This window comes from Antechinus flavipes, chromosome 2 (assembly GCF_016432865.1).
Source record: "Antechinus flavipes isolate AdamAnt ecotype Samford, QLD, Australia chromosome 2, AdamAnt_v2, whole genome shotgun sequence".
NCBI lineage: Eukaryota > Metazoa > Chordata > Mammalia > Dasyuromorphia > Dasyuridae > Antechinus > Antechinus flavipes.
In genome coordinates this window covers 657,788,916-657,810,727 of record NC_067399.1, presented here as the reverse complement: position 1 = coordinate 657,810,727, position 21,812 = coordinate 657,788,916, and the positions used below count along the sequence as shown (strand labels likewise).

Below are 21,812 nucleotides of genomic sequence, written 5' to 3'. Positions count from 1 at the left end.
AAAAAAAGATGAAGGATTTGGGTGGTTTCAAGCAATTTGGATCTTTTCTACCCCAAAAAACCAGAAATGAATGACTAGTGTCTATCCAAGCAAGTTCCCATATAAAGAAACAATTAATCAGTCAAGTATGGTTACTAGGCAACTATTGTGTGCCACACACTGTGCTAGGTACTGGACGTACAAAGGTAAAGTCATATCTCCTGCAAGTCTATCTAATTGCTATTATATAAAATAGAATGTTAAGAAAGGGAAGAGTTGGGGTTTTACAGAAATTTTGACACCGGGGACAAAAATATTGAAAGGCTTCTTAAAAACAAAAGGGACAGGATACCAAGGGGCTATTGTTCCAATTTTTGTTTGGGGGGGTATGAGGAGAAAGCTCACTATTATTTTTGCTGACCAGGAACTAAATACAATTGTTTCTATTCTATTGAAATTCTGTCAACACTCTCTAAATTTCAGTGCCCTTGGGCAATGGAACATTACCCTGCCTTAGCTGTATTATGTCAAGTTACCCATCAAGAATCACTTGATTCCATAGGCTGTTGCTAGTTCTTTGTGTCTTGTCTTTTTCATAACAGTTATTCTTCCTTTGTCTATCCTTAGATATTTCTCTATGCTCCAATAATGTGTGAGTCAATAAGAACTTGATAATATCTCTCTCTCTCTCTCTCTCTCTCTCTCTCTCTCTCTCTCTCTCTCTCTCTCTCTCTCTCTCTCTCTCTTTCTCTTTAAAACACACACACACACACATGAAATCTCTTACTGTAATAACTTTCTATAGATGACTGATATCTCCTAATAAGAGGAAGAGGATTCCCTAGATATACCCCTCCCTTGTCTCTCCAATTCATACCATCAGTTGTCTCTGAACTCTGCTTTTATTTACAGGAACAGTGGGTGTTCAAAGTCAAATTAAAATAAAAATGTTTTTAGGAACTATCCTTTGGGCATTGGATGGATGTCTCCCATATTCGATTGGCATGCCTGTGGTATCAAGAGAATGACCAAAAGACTCCCAAAACAGTGGGTGAATCCCCCATAAAGAATTTACAAGAGCAAAAACAAAAAAAAAAAATCATGCACCAAAATAAAAAATATCTTGTAGACTTGGGTGGCTTGTAATTTATACTACTAGAGGGAATTTGCTAGATACTAAGAAATATAAGTAATTGCAAAAAGTTAAAAATTAGAGAAAGTCACATCAGTCAAATTCAGCCTCTGGGCTCTTTCTTCCCACACTAAACATTTGATCACTAGCTCATCAGGCTCAAGAAGATGAAGCTGATACTCACCTAACATATAGTTCTTTAATAACAGTCCATGGGGGAAACCCTGAGCAGTGCATGTCCTGAGTAGTTTTCATTCAAACTAGGGTTTCCATGGCTATCAAGATCAGGTCCTAAGGTTATCATTCTTTTCTATAACTGACTATTCTTCATATTCATCTTTCCTCAGATACCTTTGTCAATGAATGTGTCAACCTTTCTCGCATATGACCAGCCCACAATCAGTTACTGTGGGGTGCATCATGATCTCCTCTCCCATAAGCCCTTTGAAACGAACGCACAGGAAGAAACGATGGAAACCCACCTAGAGACTGACCTGGATCTGAGCACAATCACCACAGCTGCCCGAATCAGTGAACATACTCAACAGCTGGCTTAATTAAACTCTTTGGGAGCAGAGGGAAACCATCAAACTCTATGTTACCCGAAGGACAGAAACGGAGGAAGATTTGGTTTTTCATTGTGGATTCCAAAAACCCCTGTTCCAATAAGCAAAACAGAAACAAAACAAAACAAAACAAAACAAAAAAAAAAAAAAAAGTGAGAACTGAGAACGAGTCCTGGAATTGATAAGATGTGAATTGTTTCAAGTTGACACTTTGTAATTAGCTAAGTTGTGCAGTATTTTTTTGACTTAAACAGAGTATGACCCTGGGGAAGACAAGAATCTTTTTTCAGAACTCATCCTACCTACCTGTTAAAAAAAAGAAGAAAGAAAAAAGAAAAAAAACTGTACAGAGCTAATGTATTTTTCATATTGTAAAGTTTCAATTATTAAGAGCAATTGGTATGTACAGTACCATGATTTAATTACATTTTGCTTTACAAATTTCTGTTTCTAAAATTTTAAATTAACAATGAGTCTTTCCTGTGTTCTTCCGAGTTGCTCCATTTTGTAGGGACTGGTTTTGTTACTGCTTTGGGTCCCAGAAAACGCGACTCTGGGAATCAGTGATGGGCAGATAGATCCTACATTATTTTTACCAAGTTTGCCGTGTAGAATTTTATCTACTCGCTTCAGAAATAATACATTAATCAAAAGTGGGGAGGGGGGGTTTAATTGCTCAGATTTGTGAGAGGTTCTTCAGTGACAGAGACATTTTTTCCCTTGCAAATGAAAATCAGAGGAGTGTTTTTTAAATGGTTCTCAGACTTCCTGTTGCCTTGAATCACAACCTAGTTTCTAAGCAGCAAAATGTTAATGATAAAGAGGGATATTTTAACAACACATTTCTGAATGAACGACTCATTATTTTATTCTTTTGAGTAATATAATATTGATGTTGAAGGGTCAGCAAAGGTACTGGCTGGACATCAGCAGAGACAAAGGTCATAATTGGACCGTTGGATACATGCACATGTTTTAAAACTGAAAACAAAAGAGAAATATTGCTGATAGTATAATTGATTAAAATATATACTGTGATAAAATGAGTTAACATTGAAAATATTGTGCAAACTTTAAATCCAAAATATTATTTTATTTTCCTGCCCTATATGTCAATATTTGTTTTTTACTTAATCCAAGGAGATTTTTTTTGGTTCCTTTTATTTTTTGTTTTTGCTTTTGTTGTTGTTGTTGTTGTTGTTTTGTTTTGTTTTGTTTTGTTTGCAGGAGGAGCTACAATTTCCTCAGTTTGGGTAAAGCCCAATATGGAAACTCATCCATTGATGTAAATGAGCAACTGTTCTATAACTCTGAATTGCCTAGGCCCCAAGATAGAACAATGACAAAATTAATGTCTAAGTAAGGACTAGAAACCAGTTTTTCCTGCTTCTTTTATCCCTTATTCCTGGCTACCTCTTCAAATGAGTTTTACCCTTTAAAAAATGAGCAAATAATTAGTCATTGCAATGATTAGATTGCATTGGGAGAACCTTAAAGCAAAAACACCATTGGTTTTCCTTCTTTCCTTCCTTCCATTTCTCTTCCTTCATTATTTCTTTCTTTCCTTTTTTCTTTTTCTCTTTCATTTTTCTTCCTTCTTTCCTTTCGTTCTTTCTCTTTTTCCTCTTTTTTTTTTGGATGCAATAAAAGAAATTAACTGTTCTTTGTTTAATTCTCTCCCAGGGAAGGATATCTGGCTATCCAATGTTCATTTTAACATGAGTCTATAATGAGAAAATACTATTTAACTGAAATTTGAATTTAACTATCCCTGCTATTTCCCAAACAGTTTGAATTAATGTCTTTAGCAAGAGATCACCTCTAATTTATCTGCAAAAATAATTGAATTTTTTTTTACCCACAACCGTGAGAGAAAATGTAGAGTGGGTGTCCAATTGAGCTGGAAAGATATATAGATCAGATTGGGAAAAACTTGACTTTTAAGCATTGAAGGAATTGGGAATTCAGGACATGAAAATTGACTCATTTCTATTATTTGCTTCCCACAGGTTATTGCTTAATATTGGCATCTTAAAGACATATGATAGCAATTATGGTCCCCTCCATTTTTCGAATACTGCAAATTTCTATTAATTCTGCACTAGGAGGAAAAATTATTTTTAAGTAAGGTTATTTTATATTCATGAAATGGAAACTAAAATGGAAACTAAAAATAAGACAATTTAGCTGGGAGGAAAAACAATGGGAAACACTTAGTATATCTACAAATTAGGTGAGAACTATATCCAAAACTTTTTAAATTTTGTCTTCCTCCAAGTAGAAAATTATATATTCAAAAGACTCATGTTTTTTGGTTGTTTATCACACCAGAACTTCAGAATGACTTTAAGGAAAATGAACTAGAAAATTATAGGGCAAATGTTTGTAAAGACTGTAGGCATTACAGGTCTGAAAAATGAGGCAGGATATGGAACAAAGAGATGAAAATTCATGATTTCAAGGGGAAGAAAATGTCAATAGAATGCCTTGTATCATTTATTTAGCATCCCCAATTTTCAAAACATATTTTGAATAAATTATTTGCTGAGCAATTTTTTTTTGGCACTTTAGGGCTAAATTTTAATCTTCATATTTCCCCTCTGTCTTTTCTAATTTCTTTAATCCATGATTGGATTGTCCCCAAATTTTCTTCCTCTCCTGCTTGGGGTCTTTATCATGCAGAGAACATGGGGGAAGAGGCATGTATTTTTCCATTAGTCAAAGATATTTTAAATGGTTAAATTATTAAAAATAATTTAAATGAATTTTTTTTCAAATAAAGTAGAAATTTGGTCAGTTATGAGCTATGTTTCTGAGCAAATCACCCTTTGGGATTTGACTCTAAAGGATAAAAATTAATGCATATAAATATGGGGTTTTTATACATTTGGAGAAAACTTTTATCATTTAAAAAACTATTTTGAGCAATTTTAATTCTTTAGAAGAATCACAAAACCTATCTCTGTCCTTCATTATCCCAAACAACACTGTTTTTAAAGTTTTCAAAGGTGCTTCCATAAAAATATGGATTAATCTACATCCTTGGAACTATGACTCACATACTCTAGACTTCCAAGGTCGAGGTATTTTGGAAAGGAAACTGATAATGGCATTCCTAAGAATTCAGAAAATTTCTCAAAATTCAAATTAAGCTAATAAGATTTTTTTAAAAAAAGAAACATTATCAATTTGACAAGTTAATATGAAAATGGAAGAACTATCCAAGAATCACAAGTTTAAAGATAGGGGGAAAAAACTTACAAATCATGTCATTTTTCAGATGAGGAAACTGAGACCCAGAGAAGTTGTCCCTTAACCAAAATCACACAGAGGGGGTAAATGGTGGAGACAGGATTTCAATCAGGTCTACTGACTCCAAAGATTATGCTCTTTCAATTTTACAATGAAACTGATAATGATAACATTAGCATGTGGCCATATACTTCCTGTGGATCACACACTGGTAGTTCAGATTTATATAGGGCATAAAGTTTGGTGAAACACTAAACATACATTATCTCATCTGCTAATACTTATCCATTTTGATCCTGTCTTTCATGCCCTAAGTATAGCACGATGCCTTCACTACCATAATAATTGAAATAAGAAAAGTAACAACAACAAACAATAATAGCTAACATTTGTATAGATCTTTAGGTTTTTCAAAGCATTTTCATAAGTTGTCTCATAAACCTCACAACAATCCTATAATGTAGGTAGAGATTATTATTATCCAATTTTACAGGTGAGGAAACTGAGACTGATGGAGGTTAAGTGATTTCTCAGGGTCACACAGCTTGTAAGTATCTGAGGAAAGATTCAAACTCAGGTAATACTGTTTCCTAAGTCCAGTGCTCTCTATGCAATGTATCATTTACTTAAATGGAATCATACTTGCTTGGAGTCTCCTTTTATGGTCTTTAAGAATGAAAACTCCTACCCACTTACCCTAAAGGAACACAGGCTTTTGAAAGGAGTGACTCAGTCTTGGTTGTGTGGCCATTTCTATGAATGGCAGGTTAATGAGGAGAGAGGTTTGACAACTGGAATAGGGATCCCAAAAGTAAAATCTGACAATTCCTGTATTAAATATAGCCTGACTCACTAAATTTGGAGATTATGTGGTATTCTTAACCAAATGTCACCATTCAGGATATTTCAAGGATGTATGTTTTGAGTGTAATAATTCTTTATACTTAGGAAGATTAATATCACACTCTTAATAAACGTTCTTGTAGTTTTCTGTGCTTCATCCTCTTGGTGACCATCCTTTGGATATTAAATCTTTCCAAATTTAACAATTATTACTGTTAGTAAGTTGCACTTGTATAGCATTTTGAGGTTTGAAAAATACCTAAAAATAGTATTTCATTTTATCCTTACAACAACCCTGGGAGCACTCCCATTAGCACTTCCATTTTACAGAAGAGGAAGCTAAAACTAAAGGTTGGGAAGGGTAAATGACTTGCCCAGTATCACCCAGCTAGAGGGATTTTAACTCAGATCTTCCTGACGCACAGATTGTACACTATCTATTATCCTTCCCAGCTGCCCCTGCAATTAGACAGCTCTTTGTATAATATATGCTCAAGTCTGTCATCAGAGCCACAGTCAAAGCCTCTCTAGCGGTTAGCCCCAGCCAGAGTGTGTATTCCATTGGCAGGATCCCCTGCATACCCCAATGAGACACTGGAGGAAGACATTAGTAGAGAAGCCAAAAGGGGGTAGCCAGCCACAAACAGAATATACCAGCTCATGTGTAGACAGGAGGAGCAGGTGTTCTGAAGTTACAGGCTTATGTAGGCCTCATGGTGCCCCTGAAAAATTAGAAACTCACAAGGAGAAAAGTTCTGGGCTTTCATGGATGGCTGTGAAGGAATCATTACTATGTTAGATATTCAAACAGCTGGACTGCATAGGAAGGTCAGAATGAGCTGAGGAGTCATGTACCAGATACCAGGATTACCGAACAACTCATCATGATACAATTCTACTTGTTTCTAATTGGTATGACAGAAAATATCCCACAGCCCTCTTCTTAAAATACCATATAATGCTTTGTTTTGTTTCATTTAACAGGACAGGGTAGATATCAAATTGGATACCAAAGCTCAAATTACACATCCCATAGTAAAGTTCCGGTATCTTGTTAAAACCAGTATCGATGACCATTTCTGAGGATAGCCTGGGATATTCCAGAGTTATAAAGAGTTTGATTGAATCTCAGAAACACAGCTACATAAATGATATAATACAGTTCTAGCCTTGGTGTAGGGAAAGATGCAGCTTTGGATTCCATCTCCTCACTTGCTAGTGGCAAGACTGTGAGCAGGCCACATAATTCTCGGAGTCTCATGCAACTTTCTGTCACCAGTGGAGAGATTTCTCACACAAACAGGATGTTAGATCTTTGATATAAAGTTGGTTATAGACATAGAGGGTGTCCCCCAAATCCTTTTTGAAATACTATGAAGCTCAAGAATATTTCCATTATGTTCTTCACTCCTAGGCTCAGAATATAATCTCATGACACACAAAAAAGGGGGTGGAATGATATTTGGTCTCTCCACTATTCACAATGGAAAATAATACCATCTCACGTAGATTTGAAATAACTCAAGAAATCAGAAATGTTAAGATATGCCTAAGTCAGAGAATTGTGTTAACAATCAAAAACAAAACTACCTTTTTATATCTTTGAAATAAGGATTGGTTGATTGTGCTAATGTAGAGAAGTATATAAAGAAAAGGTCCAGCACATAAAAACACTACAAATGGTTAAAAGGGAGGGAATGGCGCAATCCATACTCAAAAAGACTGGACCTAAGAAAAACTTAATTAGAATGAGAAAATGCTCATTGAATTATAGCCAGTTTTAACATTTCCCAGCTGCTTCTCTTACTCTCCCTACTACTGGCCAGTTGGATCCTTTGAAGACAGTTGTTGATAAATCCCATTGGGTTTCTAAGGACTAATACCTGTTACCATTTCCCATGAGTGTTTCCATTTTTATAAATGGGCCAGTCAGATTTAAACTAGCTTTTAAAAATAAGTATTTATTAAGATGGTGAGATACTAAAATTGTAAGAATAGTTGGTAAAAATATTGCCCCAATCTGAGAGCATATTCTCCCATAAGTACACAGAGTTTAGGACAGAGTAAACTCATGTTTAGAAAGTTCATATAGCTCCAAATTATTGGAAGTCTTTCTCTCCTTCTGTGGAGTTTTTCTGAAGTTTTTCTTGAGACATAGCTACCTACTGGGCTCCAATAGCTTAGTCTTTTTAAGTACATTACTTTCTGACCCAAAGAAGTAACCCTCATTGAAAATACCTTTACCTGATGAATCTATTTTTTCCTCTCAGCTCCCTGATTGATCCACTGTTTGTCTCTATAATAACATGGTTGATGATGGAGAGGAGGAAGGAAGAAGTGAATGGAGAAGAGTGTTGAACTAATTTTCTCTACCTCATTTTTGTATTGGTATAAGAGGTCTGTCTCTCAAAGACTCATCACACTTTGACCATTTTATTGTTTGAATTCCTTCGCTAATGTCCATAGATGCATAGATGTTTCTAATTCTTTCAATCAATATACATATCCAATAGTTCAAAGGTAAAGTTGAAGAGACCTTCTAGGTAACTAGGAAAATAAAGGAGAAAGGACCTAACCATTGTTCTCAGGACTTTTCTATGAAATATGATCTGACAAACATGACGTCCAGAAAGCTCAATCCAAGTATTGGATTGAAATAAAATGAAATAGTTCATTCTTCAAGAAGCTTAAATTCTACAGGAATGTTGCAAAATATAAAATCATTAGAGAAGAGAGCACACAAAACTAATAAATTTATTTTACTTAACAAAAAAAAAATAGCCATGAAGTTTACAGCCAAAATTAGGTAAATCTCAATTTCTCTTTGGATGCATCAGGTATGAATTCAGGGTCTCTATTTTTATTTCTGCTCAATCCTGGAAAAGAAATTGATTCTCCAAAGTTTTTTCCAGTTTTAGCATTCTATGGTGAATTTAATTTTCCATTGAGATAAACATCTTACAAACCAACAAGTTCAAGGTCAGAACACAGCACAATTGTCTAATGGGGAGTTTCATTTCAAAATAAAATTATCTGAGAGTTTAAATATAGATCTAATTTTTATTTAATTTTCACGTTTAAAATGATCCTCTGGTACTTTCAAAAAAGGCAGATGATATTTCATTGTTTTATTGAGAACAAGGCATTTGCCTTGAAGACTGACCCTTGAAAAATATATTGGCTCAATAGGTCAGGATTCAGCAAGTTTTTATTTCTTTTCTATCCCATTGATGAGTAGGTGGACATAACTTAACAGGAAAAAATGTGTTAATGAAAAACTATAGGCAAATATAGGGTTTGCAAAGAAACAAAAGGCATTTGCCCTTTTTTAAACAACCTGTAGTTAACACTTTCCCTAAAGGAAAAAATCACTTCTCATCTTGTATCTTTCAAAAGTGTGTCTTTCCAGGTTGAGGTTCCATAAATTGGATTATGGAGATATAAGACAACACTGAAAAATCACTGAACAATGTTACGGCATTCTCTTTAACTGTGAAATGAAGGTCTGTCCTTCCACTATGCTGATAAAGGCCAGGAGCCAGTGCTGGATTCTTGGATCCTGTGGCATATACATATATAATATATGTGTGTGTGTGTGTGTGTGTGTGTGTGTGTGTGTGTGTGTGTGTGTGTGTGTATCCATATATATATTAAATCCTTTTTATTACAACCACTTCTTAATATTCAATTTTTCCCTAGAAATTTATATTTGATTCACAAAAGCTTAGTGATCATGATATACTTTTCTTGAGTCATCAAATACTTCATAATCTACAAGCCAATTCTGAAAGTTATTTATGAATAAAATTCACAGAAATAGGATAGGCAGAAAACTAATGATATAAGTTCCCTGAAGGAGGGCCATTCTGTCTTTGAATCTCCAGCACCAAACACAGAGGCTTGGGCACAGTACGAGATTAATAAATGCTTGCTGAATTGAATTAAGAGGTATTGGTGATAGAATGAATTGAGAACTACATCTGGTGCCAGGAAAACTAGGAGTTCAATTGTGCTTCAAACACTAATTAACTATGTTACCCCATGCACTTTAGTCTCTCTAGGTCTCTTCTTCCTCATCTTTAAAATAAGGGACTTGGACCCAATGATCTCTAAGGTCCCTTATAGCTATAACTCTGAATCTAAAAACCAATGATCTTGTGAATTATTGAAGTGTCACAAAAGAAAAATACTCATGAATAATCAAGGACTGAAAGGCAGAACAAACCTAAAAGAGATAATGGAAGCCAATGGCTTCATCTTATAGAAGGAACTGGAGATTAGAAGGGATGTAGAATAAAGCTAATTATATTTATTGGTTTCAACAGCTACCCCCTCCTCCAGCTAACCACTAGAAATGAGCTCTCTAGAGATATTAGCAAAAAATGAAACATCTCTGAGTACATGAGAGACAGCAGGGTATATTTAAGTCAAAAACTAGATAATCAGAATTTGGATAATTGAATTTTAGATTTTTTTTGTTTATTATCTTTATATCAGTACAAAATTTAGATATGCCTTTCTAGATATAATACACCCCTACCTCTTAATATTCCTCTTGATTTTATTCAGGATGTGGTCTCAGAGGCAACAAACAGAGATTTGAAAGCCTTTTATAAATCAAATATAGAATATTTCTGAATCAATAAACAAATATTTATTGAGCACTTATTATATACACTGTAGGCAGTTTTTTAGCCACAAGAGATACTGAGACAAAAATGAAATAATCTCTGTTTTCAAAAAGTTTACATTCTATTGTGGTAAACAATATATTTGTCTACAAGTAAACACAATGGACCTACAAATTTGTGAGTGGAAAGGGCACTAACAGCTGGGTGTCTCAACAATGGTTTCATGTAGAAAATGGCTCTCGATCTAGGCTTGAATAAAATGAGAGATTCTAAGAGGTAAAGATGAAAAAGGAATGTATCCTGCCACAAATTCCAATAAAAAGCAGGGAATCTAGTTATGGAGTCACATGTGGGAAAAAACAAGAAGAAATGGCTTTTCAAATGAAAAACCAAGCAAGACTGACAAAGATCATTCTGGACAGATGGGCCGATGACAAGGTACTTTATTGTCTGGCATTCTCTAGCCAATGGCTGTTACCACCTGTGTTTTCCTATGCCAATAAGGCTGCTATCCCCTAAATTCATCAGAGCTCTCTTTCTTTCTTGTAGAAAGATGAACATTAAAGACCACAAAGGCTCTTGCCGATCTGTATGTCTTTGGCTTTCCTTTTTAAATATAATTTGCCTTTCTGAAAATGTTTCTTTGCTCACAATGGATCCATTTCCAGGACAACCGATCAATTTGCCCCAGAAATCAATCATATAGCTAAGTATTTAGAATTTTACTAAAAAAGGTCATTGGACTTTTCACAATTACCTAAGAGGTAAAATTAAGAAAGGGTTCTACTGTTAATAAAGAAAAAAATAGTATGTCAATGACCATCCTATTCACCAATATAAAAAGTCCAATAAAAATATCACTCTATGTCTGAATATCTTACAGAATCATAGAAGGTAGAGCCGAGAGGAGTTTAGACAGCCTTTAAGTTCAACTTCCTCATTTCAAATAAGAAGAAACTGAGAATATGAGAGTATATTATTGGGAAATTATAGGAAAGTGACTTCTCAAGGTCATGTAAACTGGAAGAGAAGAAGTGAAATTCAAACCCACATTTTCCAACTCCATACTCAAAATCAATACTCTTTCCATTTTGCATAAACCTGAGTTTATCCCCTGAGATTCTAAATAAGCAATGTTAAGTACTGTAATGCTAGGGCCATTTGTCTATTTTTTTTTTTCTGAAATGTGTACATTTCTCATAGAAAAGTGTTAAGACCAAAAAACCCTTGAGAAACAAATGAAATATGCAGCCTAACAAGTGCTCATAATACATTCTCATTTCCAAGTCAATCAACAAATATTTACTAAGTAACCACTTGGTACCTGGCACTGTGTTAAGTATCCCTATCCAATTATAGCTCAAGTATGATTATTAGAGACAGGATACTTCAGGGCAAATTGGTAAATCTTCTAAGAAGGACTTCATGAAAGGGAAGGACATGAATAAGGGCTACACACTATGATACAACATAGATGACATGATCTGCGTGAGTGGAAAGAGAGTCAACAATGATAATTAGAAATCGATAACAAAGGGTGGCAGGTAGATAAGTGAAATTAAAACCAAAAGGACTGATAAGCAATAAGGTAACCAAGTGCAAGGTGACAAGGAACAAATTCAACATTTTATACATTACATATATTGTTCAAAGTACAATTTATGACTGGCCGACCCAGTTCATAAAAATGTTGTGGAGTAAGATGGGCATACTGAATGCCAATGGCTTAAGAATATGCTGACACTGATGGATGAATGTTTATTTAGCCATGATCAAATACACAATTCATTTATATACAGAGGAAGAAGTAGCCCAGGAAGGTGTTCTTCTTTACAGAAGCACAATTCAATGACACTAGTTTTCAATGTTACTCAAGCAGAGAATGTAAGTCCTGATTTGAAATCACACATAATTGTCACTGTTGGAATCATGTGACTATTCTGCTTTGTTGCACAAGGATGGTCCAAAATGGGAAGGGTATCTTTGTGCATAAATAGTTTCTGTCATAAATTCAACTAAAATCACATCTTCAACAAAGCTCAAACCTGAAAAGGACTACATTACACCATAAAAATCTCCAAAAACCACTGGTTAGATGTTTCTCTTTGAGGGGAAACTAAACAAGACCAAGGTAAGGTCATTATAGAATTATGTGAATGTCCATCCCAACTCCACTGCTGCCAGTTACTACCACTACCACAGATGGTTTGAGAATATGGAGAATCCAGGCAAGAATACTTTTAAAGAAACTGTCAGGGATTTTGAAACCAGAAAAATGTTCTATATAATTAGTGGCTCTTTTATTGAAATCAATAGCAGTGTTACAATGAGAAAAATTGGAGTTGCAATTCAAAATAGGGCTTAAGTACAGACAAGGAATGAGCTCTGTCATGCTGAAATACACATTCCCTGAATCTGATTAGAATTGGCACCTCACCTACCATCTGGGTGATGTTATCTGAAATACTTTGAATATTAATGATCGTGGGTGACAAGGATGTCCTTGGTGACTTGGCTTGAAGATAAAGGAAAGGACAATGAAGAAAATACCAAGCCTATATCAAGAGGTAAGTGATGTCTGAGTGGGTGTTATTAGCTGGCTTGGTGCTAGTTTTTTTTTTTTTAATTAATGGTATTTTATTTTTCAAATACATGTAAAAATGGTTTTCAACATTCAGTTTTGTAAGCTTTTGAGTTTCAATTTTTTTCCCTTCTTTTCTTCCCTCCTCCCTCTCCAAGAGAGAAAGCAATCTGATATAGGTTATATAAACATACAGTCGTTTGAAACACATTTTCATGTGAGTCATGTTGTAAAAGAAGAATCAAAACAAAAAAGGAAAATCATGAGAAAGAGAGAAAAAGTAAGAAGAGTATCCTTTGATCCACATTCGGTCTCTATATTTTTCTCTCTGGAAGCAGATGACATTTTTAATCCCAAATCTACTGAAATTGTTTTGGACATTGCTGAGAAAAGCTAAGTGTTTCATAGCTGGACATCACACAATCTTGCTATTTCTCCTGGTTCTGCTCACTTCACATAGCATCAGTTCATGTGAGTCTTTCCAGGCTTTTCTGAAATCAGTCTGCTTGTCATTTCTTATAGAGCAATCATATTCCATTACATTCAAATACCTAATTTAGTCAGCCATTCCCCAACTGATAGGTAGAATCCACTCAATTTCCAATTCCTTGCCACCACACTAAGAGCTACTATAAACGTTTTTGCCCATGTGGATCTTTTTCTCTCTTTTATGATCTCTTTGGGATACAAATACAGTAGTGGAAATGATGGATCAAAGAATATGCACAATTACATAGCCTTTTGGATCCTAATTGCTCTCCAGAATGTGATCAGCTCACACTTAGTGCTATTTTTCAACTCGGGTTGGGATTAGACTTAAGGAATCATAATTTTTCAGAAAAAAATGATACAAATCATAATGGGATTTAATTCAAAGAGAAAAAATACTTCTCTAGTTCAAACTTCAGAGGATCAACAATTTGGATCTGGAGGGAGCCTTAAACTGTCATACTTAAGAAGCCCTTCATTTTATGGATGAGAAAACTGAGACAGGAACATATTACATGATTTGTTCAAGAATATTGAGGAAAATAATGATCTAAGGACTTCCTGAAAGTCCTATACCACTTCACTAGGTTGCCATTACTTGTCTCTCTATTCAATGTACCCATTATTCTAGATTTTCTATCCACAGAAGTTTTATAGGTTCCTACAGTCAAGGAACCATCATCTAATGATGACTAGGTGATATTGATAGCTAGCATTTGCATAGTGTAAGTAATGCAAAGCATTTAGGATATATTATCATGTTTGAGCTTTATGATGACCTTAGGAGGTAGGTGTAATTATTATATCTATTTTATATTTGATTATAAGCTCCTTGAGAACAGGAACTGTCTTTTTGCCTCTTCCTGTATCTCTAACATTAAGCACAGTACCAGGCAAATTTTTATTTCCCAATGTGTCCAACTCTTCATGACCCCATTTGGTGTTTTCTTGACAAAGATACTAGAGAAATTAGTTATTTCCTACTCCAGTTCATCCTACATATGAGGAAACTGGGGCAAACAGACTTAAATGATTTGCCCAGAGTCACATAGCCAATTAAGTGAATGTGGAAAATTTTGAACTGAGGAAAATGAGTCTTCCTGACTCCAGACCCAGTGCTTCATCCACTGTACCACCAAACTGCTTCTGGCACATAATAAGACACTTAATAAATGTTTGTTATTACCATTATTATTTTATAGGTGAGGAAACTGAGGCTGATTGAGTTTAAATGACTTTCCCAGGGTCCCAGAATGACAAAATTGTCTCAAAATGGATTTGAACTAAGTTCTTAATGACTTCAAATCCATCACTCTTGCCATTGTAGCACCTTACTGCTTAGCAGCCAGTCTTCTGCAAGTCACAGGCTCACAGACTCTCAGAGATAGAAGGAATCTAATTCAAAAGCTAACTTTACTAAATCCCTTTTGCAGAATTCTCCCACTCATTCAGACTTTTCTCCTGACATCAAATTAAAATCTACCTTTGCTTGATTTCTGCCTCCTGCTCCTAGTTCCTTAATTGGACTCTAAACAGAGGACTCAGTTCCCTCTTCTTCATTAAAGAGTCAACTTCTTCCCATTTCTGGACAATTTGCCTCTGTGGTCTTTAAAAAGGAATTTTCTCATCTACTACCTCATTGAATTCCACAAGATCCCATTCACAGATAGACAAATTGAAGAACAACAATGAGGTAACTTGTTAAAAATTGTTTCCCTAGCCAATGCAATCATAGGACCAAGCATCCCAATTTCCAGTAATCTCTTCACTAAAATAATATATTATATGTACATATTATGAGATTAATAACAACCTAGACAGAACTATCTCTATCTCTATCTTAATGTCTCTATACAGACATTTATACATTTTTATTTTTTAAAAAATAAGACACATGAAGGTAAATTAGTAGGTCTTTTTTTAAAGTAGGAAGATTACTTCTTCCCATAAGACTCTGATTGCTTCTGCATTCTGCCTTTCTCTCTGTACTTGTATACAGTACTTAGTTTCTACAATACTAATTTGCACTTATTTGCATTTTGATTTGTAAGCGTTCTGATTTTTCCCTCACATGTACATGAGCTGAGTTCACCAAGGTTCTATCAGGGAAATGCACCTTTCTGCAGGCTCTATCAAGCTGGAAAGGTTTCAAGAATATTCCAGTGCCTTTTTATGCACAATTGTATTTCATTATACGCTTCTACCATAATTTGTTTAATTATTCAACAATAGATGGGCACTCCTTTTGTTTCTTAGTGACGGATTGTCTACAATTCAAGAACCAATATAGATCAGTTTAGAGTTCCCTCATTTGGCCACAGAGTGATGGATTTTTTAGCCACGATAACTCAGGAAGACTAGTTACTAAATCACAGACTCTGTTCCATCTCTGAGGCTAGATAAGATACTCACAAAAGACATTTAAAATGCTGAAATTAGTTGGCCATATCCAAAATTAGAATATAAACCCTGCACAGAGGCTCAGCTAGCATCTCTTATTTCCCTCAGACTCTTTCATATTACCTGGTATATCATTCATTCTGCCCACAAGGGGCCTCATAATGATCCCAGAAATAGACTAAGGGCAACCCCCAAAACCATTCATTTCAGTCTATCCCATCCTATCCTAAAACAATCTTATTCCAATGATATTCAGATTCTCCAAGATGTCAGTCCCATGAAGTAATGGGTTAACATTGCTTTAGAATTCTAGGAGTCTGTTATTTTCTACAATTTCTACTGTGTTTCTTTCTTTTTACAATAGTGAAAAGTCCTTTGTCAAGAGACTTGCTCCAGATAGGATCCTAGAAACATGATGGGGGAAAATTGGAAAGAGAAAGCATCCAATTTTGAGCTTCAGTGATAAGCACAGATGGATATTTACATTTCTACAAAATGTGTTTAATGGAATTTCTGAGTCCTTTTATTCTGGATTCAATCCATGTCTGTCTCAAAAAGGTCCACATTGCTGTTTTGTCCTCCAGGGAGTATGGACAGAGGTGGAAGGGGAAAGTTTCCTACTGGAATTTAAATTATCCCTGCCTACAATTTAAGACAGAAGAATGACAGGAAAGTAAATGAATATTGGGTACAATGAGTTTTTGAGATACCCCAGTATACTGGAATCAGAAAGCACCTTAAAGGCCATCTTACTCTAATTCCTAGGTGTCTGAGAATGCCTTCTGCCATGTCACCAACAAGTAGGCATTTGACTTTCACTTTCAAGACTTAAGATAGAGAAGATTCCAATTCTGATCCTTGCTATTTGTGTGACAAGGCAAGTTATATTTGCTCTCCTTGGGCATTATACAAAGAGATATGGTTAAACAGCAAAAGTGTTTCTTTGTTTTCCCAGTGCCTAGCACCGTGTCTGACATACAGCAGGTACTTGATAAAATTCTGATTGATTGAAACATCTACATTCCACATGCTGCTCCTGGATCTGAGGTCACATAAAATAAATCTAATATATTTTTCAATTGCCAGCCCTTAAAAAACTTGAAAACAGATCCTCCCCCAAGACCCTGCAAGTCTATTCTTCCCTAGTGCCTAAAAGAAGGTTTGGTACTCAGTACTTAAAAGTATTTAAAACAATTAAAATATATGTGTACTTAAAAGATGTTAGATTGATAAACGTTTTCAATTCTTTAAAAAATCATCATGGGGAGAGAGAGTTGAAGATTGCAAAATTGTCAATTCTGGAGACACCAGCTACTTTAATTCATAATTCACCCAGAATCCCCTTAGTGACAAAACTCCTTGCTGGTCATTCAGGCCCGTCTCCAAAGAAGTGGACCTCAGTGCTGTTCATGACAGCCTATTATATACCTCTGTCTTTAGTGTTTAATATTTATGTGGGAAAGTAATTAAACCTTCCCTGACCTCAATTTCTTCATCTGTAAAATTAGGCAGTTGGATTATATGGACTCCAAAATCCCTTTTAGCTCTTTCTAGATCTACTGCTGTTGGTTAGACTCAATGTCATTCAAAGTGGGAAAGAAAGAGAGAAAAACTCATTTATTGGGTACCTGTTATATAATGGGCACTATACTAAATGCTTTTCATATATTATCTACTGAGGGGAGGAAGATAAAAGCATCCTCTAAGGAAATGTGGCTAATCGCACCTGGTAAGAATATCAGAATATCTGTTTTGAAAAATATTTTCCTTTCCAGAATGATTTTTCATATTTATAAGTGCCATTGTATAAAAGAAATTTATACTGCCTTCCAAGGGTACTGCCTGTCTGATCACTGCTTAAGATTCTTGCTCCTTATTTTGTCTTAAAGGATGCTCACATTCATTCATTCGAGTCAAAATAGTGTTACTGTTTTCAGTAACTAGGTCAAGGCTTGGGTTCTCGGTCTGTGTAATTAGAGAAGCTGATTAATTTTAATTATAACTTTTCTGAACTTATCCACATTTACACCCATTGAGTTTGTCATGAATAACGTTATTTTAATGAATGCCAAAGGAATTGGTTTCCACCGGAATGCCGATGCGGATTACGAACGGTGAAATGTGATGAGTGCAATCATGAAAGTCCCAGATGACAAGGAATTTATATTGTCATTCATCAACTTAAGTTTTGCCATAAATAAATTACTTTTAAACTGTCTCTTTCAATCGTTAGCTACATCGTAGCACCTGCTGTGGGGGGCAAATGAGCCTGCAACTGAAGATTCATTATACCGCAACCAGTCCTGTTATATTAAACACCTAATACATCCTTAATGACTGCTACTTCCAGTGTCATCCTTGAAGTATTACATATGTAAGGACAATAATTTATTAGCGGGAATAAATTAATGGTAAGTGACGACTGCCTGTGGATTTCTGAAATTTTATATAACAGCTCTTGTAAATGGCAGCAAATTCCATCAGGAGACATTGGGATCCATTGCTGGCTTCTTTTTTCACCCGGGATCCTAGTTGAACAAACCTTAGTGGTCATCTTGCCTGACAAAGTATCTTTTCCAAGACATGCTCACTATTTAATCATTATCTTTGGAGAAGAGAGCTCCAATGGGGAGAAAACTACTATTTGCTAAGACAACCCCTTCCCATTATTGAAAAACTATAATAATTATGATATTTTAAGAATTTTTTCTTTATATTGAGCCTAAATGTGCCTCTCTGCAATCTAAATTCCATAAACTTGTTTGTTCTTGAAGACTTGAGCTCAAAAGAGTGGAGAAGTAGGCAGCAGGGGGACCTAGGAGTGGGGGAAAAGGGGAAGGGAGCCTGCCAGTAGAGTTCCAAGAAGAGAAGATTATCTTCTGTATCCTCAGTCCTGATATCTTCTCATACCTTACAAAGGGTAAAGGGGAAATTTAATCTAATTCAATTTACATCACCATTTAGCGATGGTAGTTTTTATTTTGTAGAGCTTTTTAAGTTTGCAAAGTACTTTACATGCACTCTCATTGGATAAAACAACCATGCAAGATGGGTGGAATTATGATGTTTATTATGATGAAAATGATTGTTCCAACTTTGCAGAAGAGGAAACTGAAGTTGAGAGAGTTTTAGTGGCTTGCCCAAATCCACAAAGTTAGTAAATAAATATCTGATGTAGGATTAGAACTCAGATTTTCTATCTACTGTATCATCCAGCAAGCTAACTTTAATCCCCTTCTATAGTCAAGGTGATTATGTCAAGGTGTCCAAGGGAAGGCTTAAATATGTAGCAACAAATTTTAATCTTTATAATTTAGAACTCTAAATCTAGTAGGTATGCTGATCAATTGTGTTGTAGTCATGTCCAATTCTCTGTGGTTCAATTGGGGGTTTTCTTGGCAAAGGTACTAAAGTGGTTTATCATTTCCTCCTCTAACTTATTTTGCAGAAAATAAAACTGAGAGAAATAGGGTTATACAGTGAGTAAATGTTTGAAACTGGATTTGAACTCAGGAAGATGGATCTTCCTCCTGATTCCCAACCTAGTGTTCTATCCATTGTGCCAGCTAACTGTCCCTACAATTAATTAATAATAAACTAGTATACACACACACACACACACACACACACACACACACACACACACACACATTTAGTAGACACAAAGCCAATCTAATGTGAAAGTAGGTTGGGTTTAATAATCCCAAATCATCAGGAAGCTATAATATCATTTAAGACTCCTATTCTCATCTCCTTGGAAGAGAACTGAGTGATTTTTCTAGATTACAATTCAGTGTATAAAGGGGAAGAAGAGGAAGAGAAGGAAAAGGAAGAGGCGAAGGAGGATATCAGCAATATTTTATTGTTATACATCATTTTAAGGCCTTCAGATCATTTTATATATGCTATCTCATTTGATTTTCACAATGATCCTTATAATTTTTATAATAATATAATAAATTATGATTTTCACAAGTGGCCTTATAAGTTTATTATAATAGGGAAATTGTGCAATAATTGCTCTGTTATTTGAATAGTACATATATGTGTGTGCAAATATAATGCTATTTTCAATACCATTTTATAAATGAGGAAAGTGAGACAGATAGAAGTGAAATAACTTGATCAAGATTACCCAGAAGCAGAGTTTATATTTACTTTTTCCTTACTCCAGTTCCAATCTTCTATCTATTGGGTCACCTAGCAGCCTCTGTGTTTAATCATGATGCAAAATTAATATGCCAGTCATTGACCAAAGACTCCATATTAGGCCATACTGTTTGGTCCCCATGGGCAATTCAATCAATTCTAATAATTTCTTTATGCTGACATTGAATAAAAGTCACTATCTTGCACGCTATGATCTCTTTGTCTCTGCTAGGAGACAATTCCTGCCTCAGAGGAGTGTTGTATAATGAAAAACTTAAGATTACACATTGTTCTGCATTTCATAGAGGCCAAAGACAGTGGCTGTTTAAAACAGTCACGGTGCAAAGAATAATGTATATAATCATAGGTAGAAAGATAATCTCCATCCTTATGGTATTGGCTAAAATCAGAGTGCTGAGTCAAAAAGAAAATACAGAGAAAACCATTAACAAAATTTGGAAATACAATTAAGCTAAAATTAAAATTTTAGAACTCCAAGAAAGCAAGAATTTCCTTAAAAACTTTATTCATCCTCAGTCATTATTGTTGTATACTGGAAAGGATAATGGCTTTAAAAACTGAAGATCTAGGTTCAAATCCTTATAATTACTACCTTGTGTGGCTATGAACAAATTATTTCACTTCTGTGAACTAAGTTTCTTCATCTATAAAATAGAAAGCTGAATTAAATGGCCTCCCAGTTCCCTTTCACTCCTTACATGTCAATCCTCTGATTCACCATGGGCCAAGTAGATACACTGGCAATGAAATGGGCACTCGGTTCCAATGGCCCATCCCTTTCACAATGACCTGTCTTGTCCCATCACTCTCTGAAAAAGCTACTGATACAACCTCGGCCTTATCAAGAAGTCCAGTAGAAGGAATGACTGAAGAGAAATAGATAATTTGGGGCTATTCACCTGGCACCTGCTTCTGTCACCCAGGTTCCACTGAGTGGCTTTTAGGAAAAGTTTGTGATTTCTAGCCTGAGGGCGACTGCCTCTTCCTAGAGCAATAAACCTCTCAGTTAGAAATGAGATAACCAGTTAGTAATGAATTATATGCTAGGCACCCAGCATAGGGTATTTCCATCATTTCAGTATTTTTATACCAAAAAAATGTCAGAAATGAGGCATGAAAAGTCATTAAGTGAATCATTCACACATTGAATAGATGCTGTTGTCAGCTTGTTCTTTCAATAGAAGTAATGAACAACTGACTTATTTATAACTGGTAATTATGGTAATATACCTTCACCCCCCCCTTTCTGGCATTACATTCCAGATATTTTATAACTGCTTCCTTTTATTCAAGTTGACCTAGAATTTCCAACATCTCCCCACATCTCTTCTTCTCTCTCTAGCTTGGCTTATTTATTCTTTCCAACCTCTGACTCCATTTTAATTCACTTTAATTTGGGATGGAGTTAGAACTTTATGAGAACCCGTATAATATAGTTATTTTGTCTTCTATTGCAAATTATCTGTCTCCTCTTTTTGATAATGTACACACCCCTGAACTCCTGATAGTTACAACAATGATGTGGGTAGGAAAGGTCTAGATGGTAAAGGATTCATTATTCCAGGAAAGAACATTTCAGCCTAATATGATATCAATTCTCCAGATCTTCTTTCTTTCTTTCTTTCTTTCCTCCCTTCCTTTCTTCTTCCCTCCCTTTCTCTCTTCCTTTCTTCCATAGTTTTCATTCAAAGCTGAGATTCAAACCAAAGTCCTACAATTATGCAATAACTGCTCTATTATTTGAACAGTACATATATGTGTGTGCAAAT

At 35.2% G+C, this 21,812-nt stretch overlaps 2 protein-coding genes across 2 annotated transcripts in view; one reads left to right on the top strand and one right to left on the bottom strand.

Moving 5' to 3' along the window:
• Nucleotides 1-2,517, top strand: part of LRRTM3 (leucine rich repeat transmembrane neuronal 3) — a 225,483-nt gene extending 222,966 nt beyond the window's left edge. The window contains exon 3 of the mRNA XM_051982590.1: nucleotides 1,459-2,517. Coding sequence (XP_051838550.1) covers nucleotides 1,459-1,668 — 210 coding nt within the window. The 3' untranslated portion in view covers nucleotides 1,669-2,517. The remainder of the gene's footprint in view (nucleotides 1-1,458) is intronic.
• CTNNA3 (catenin alpha 3) overlaps nucleotides 1-21,812 on the bottom strand; it is a 1,962,241-nt gene that overhangs the window by 1,385,833 nt on the left and 554,596 nt on the right. The window lies entirely within an intron of this gene.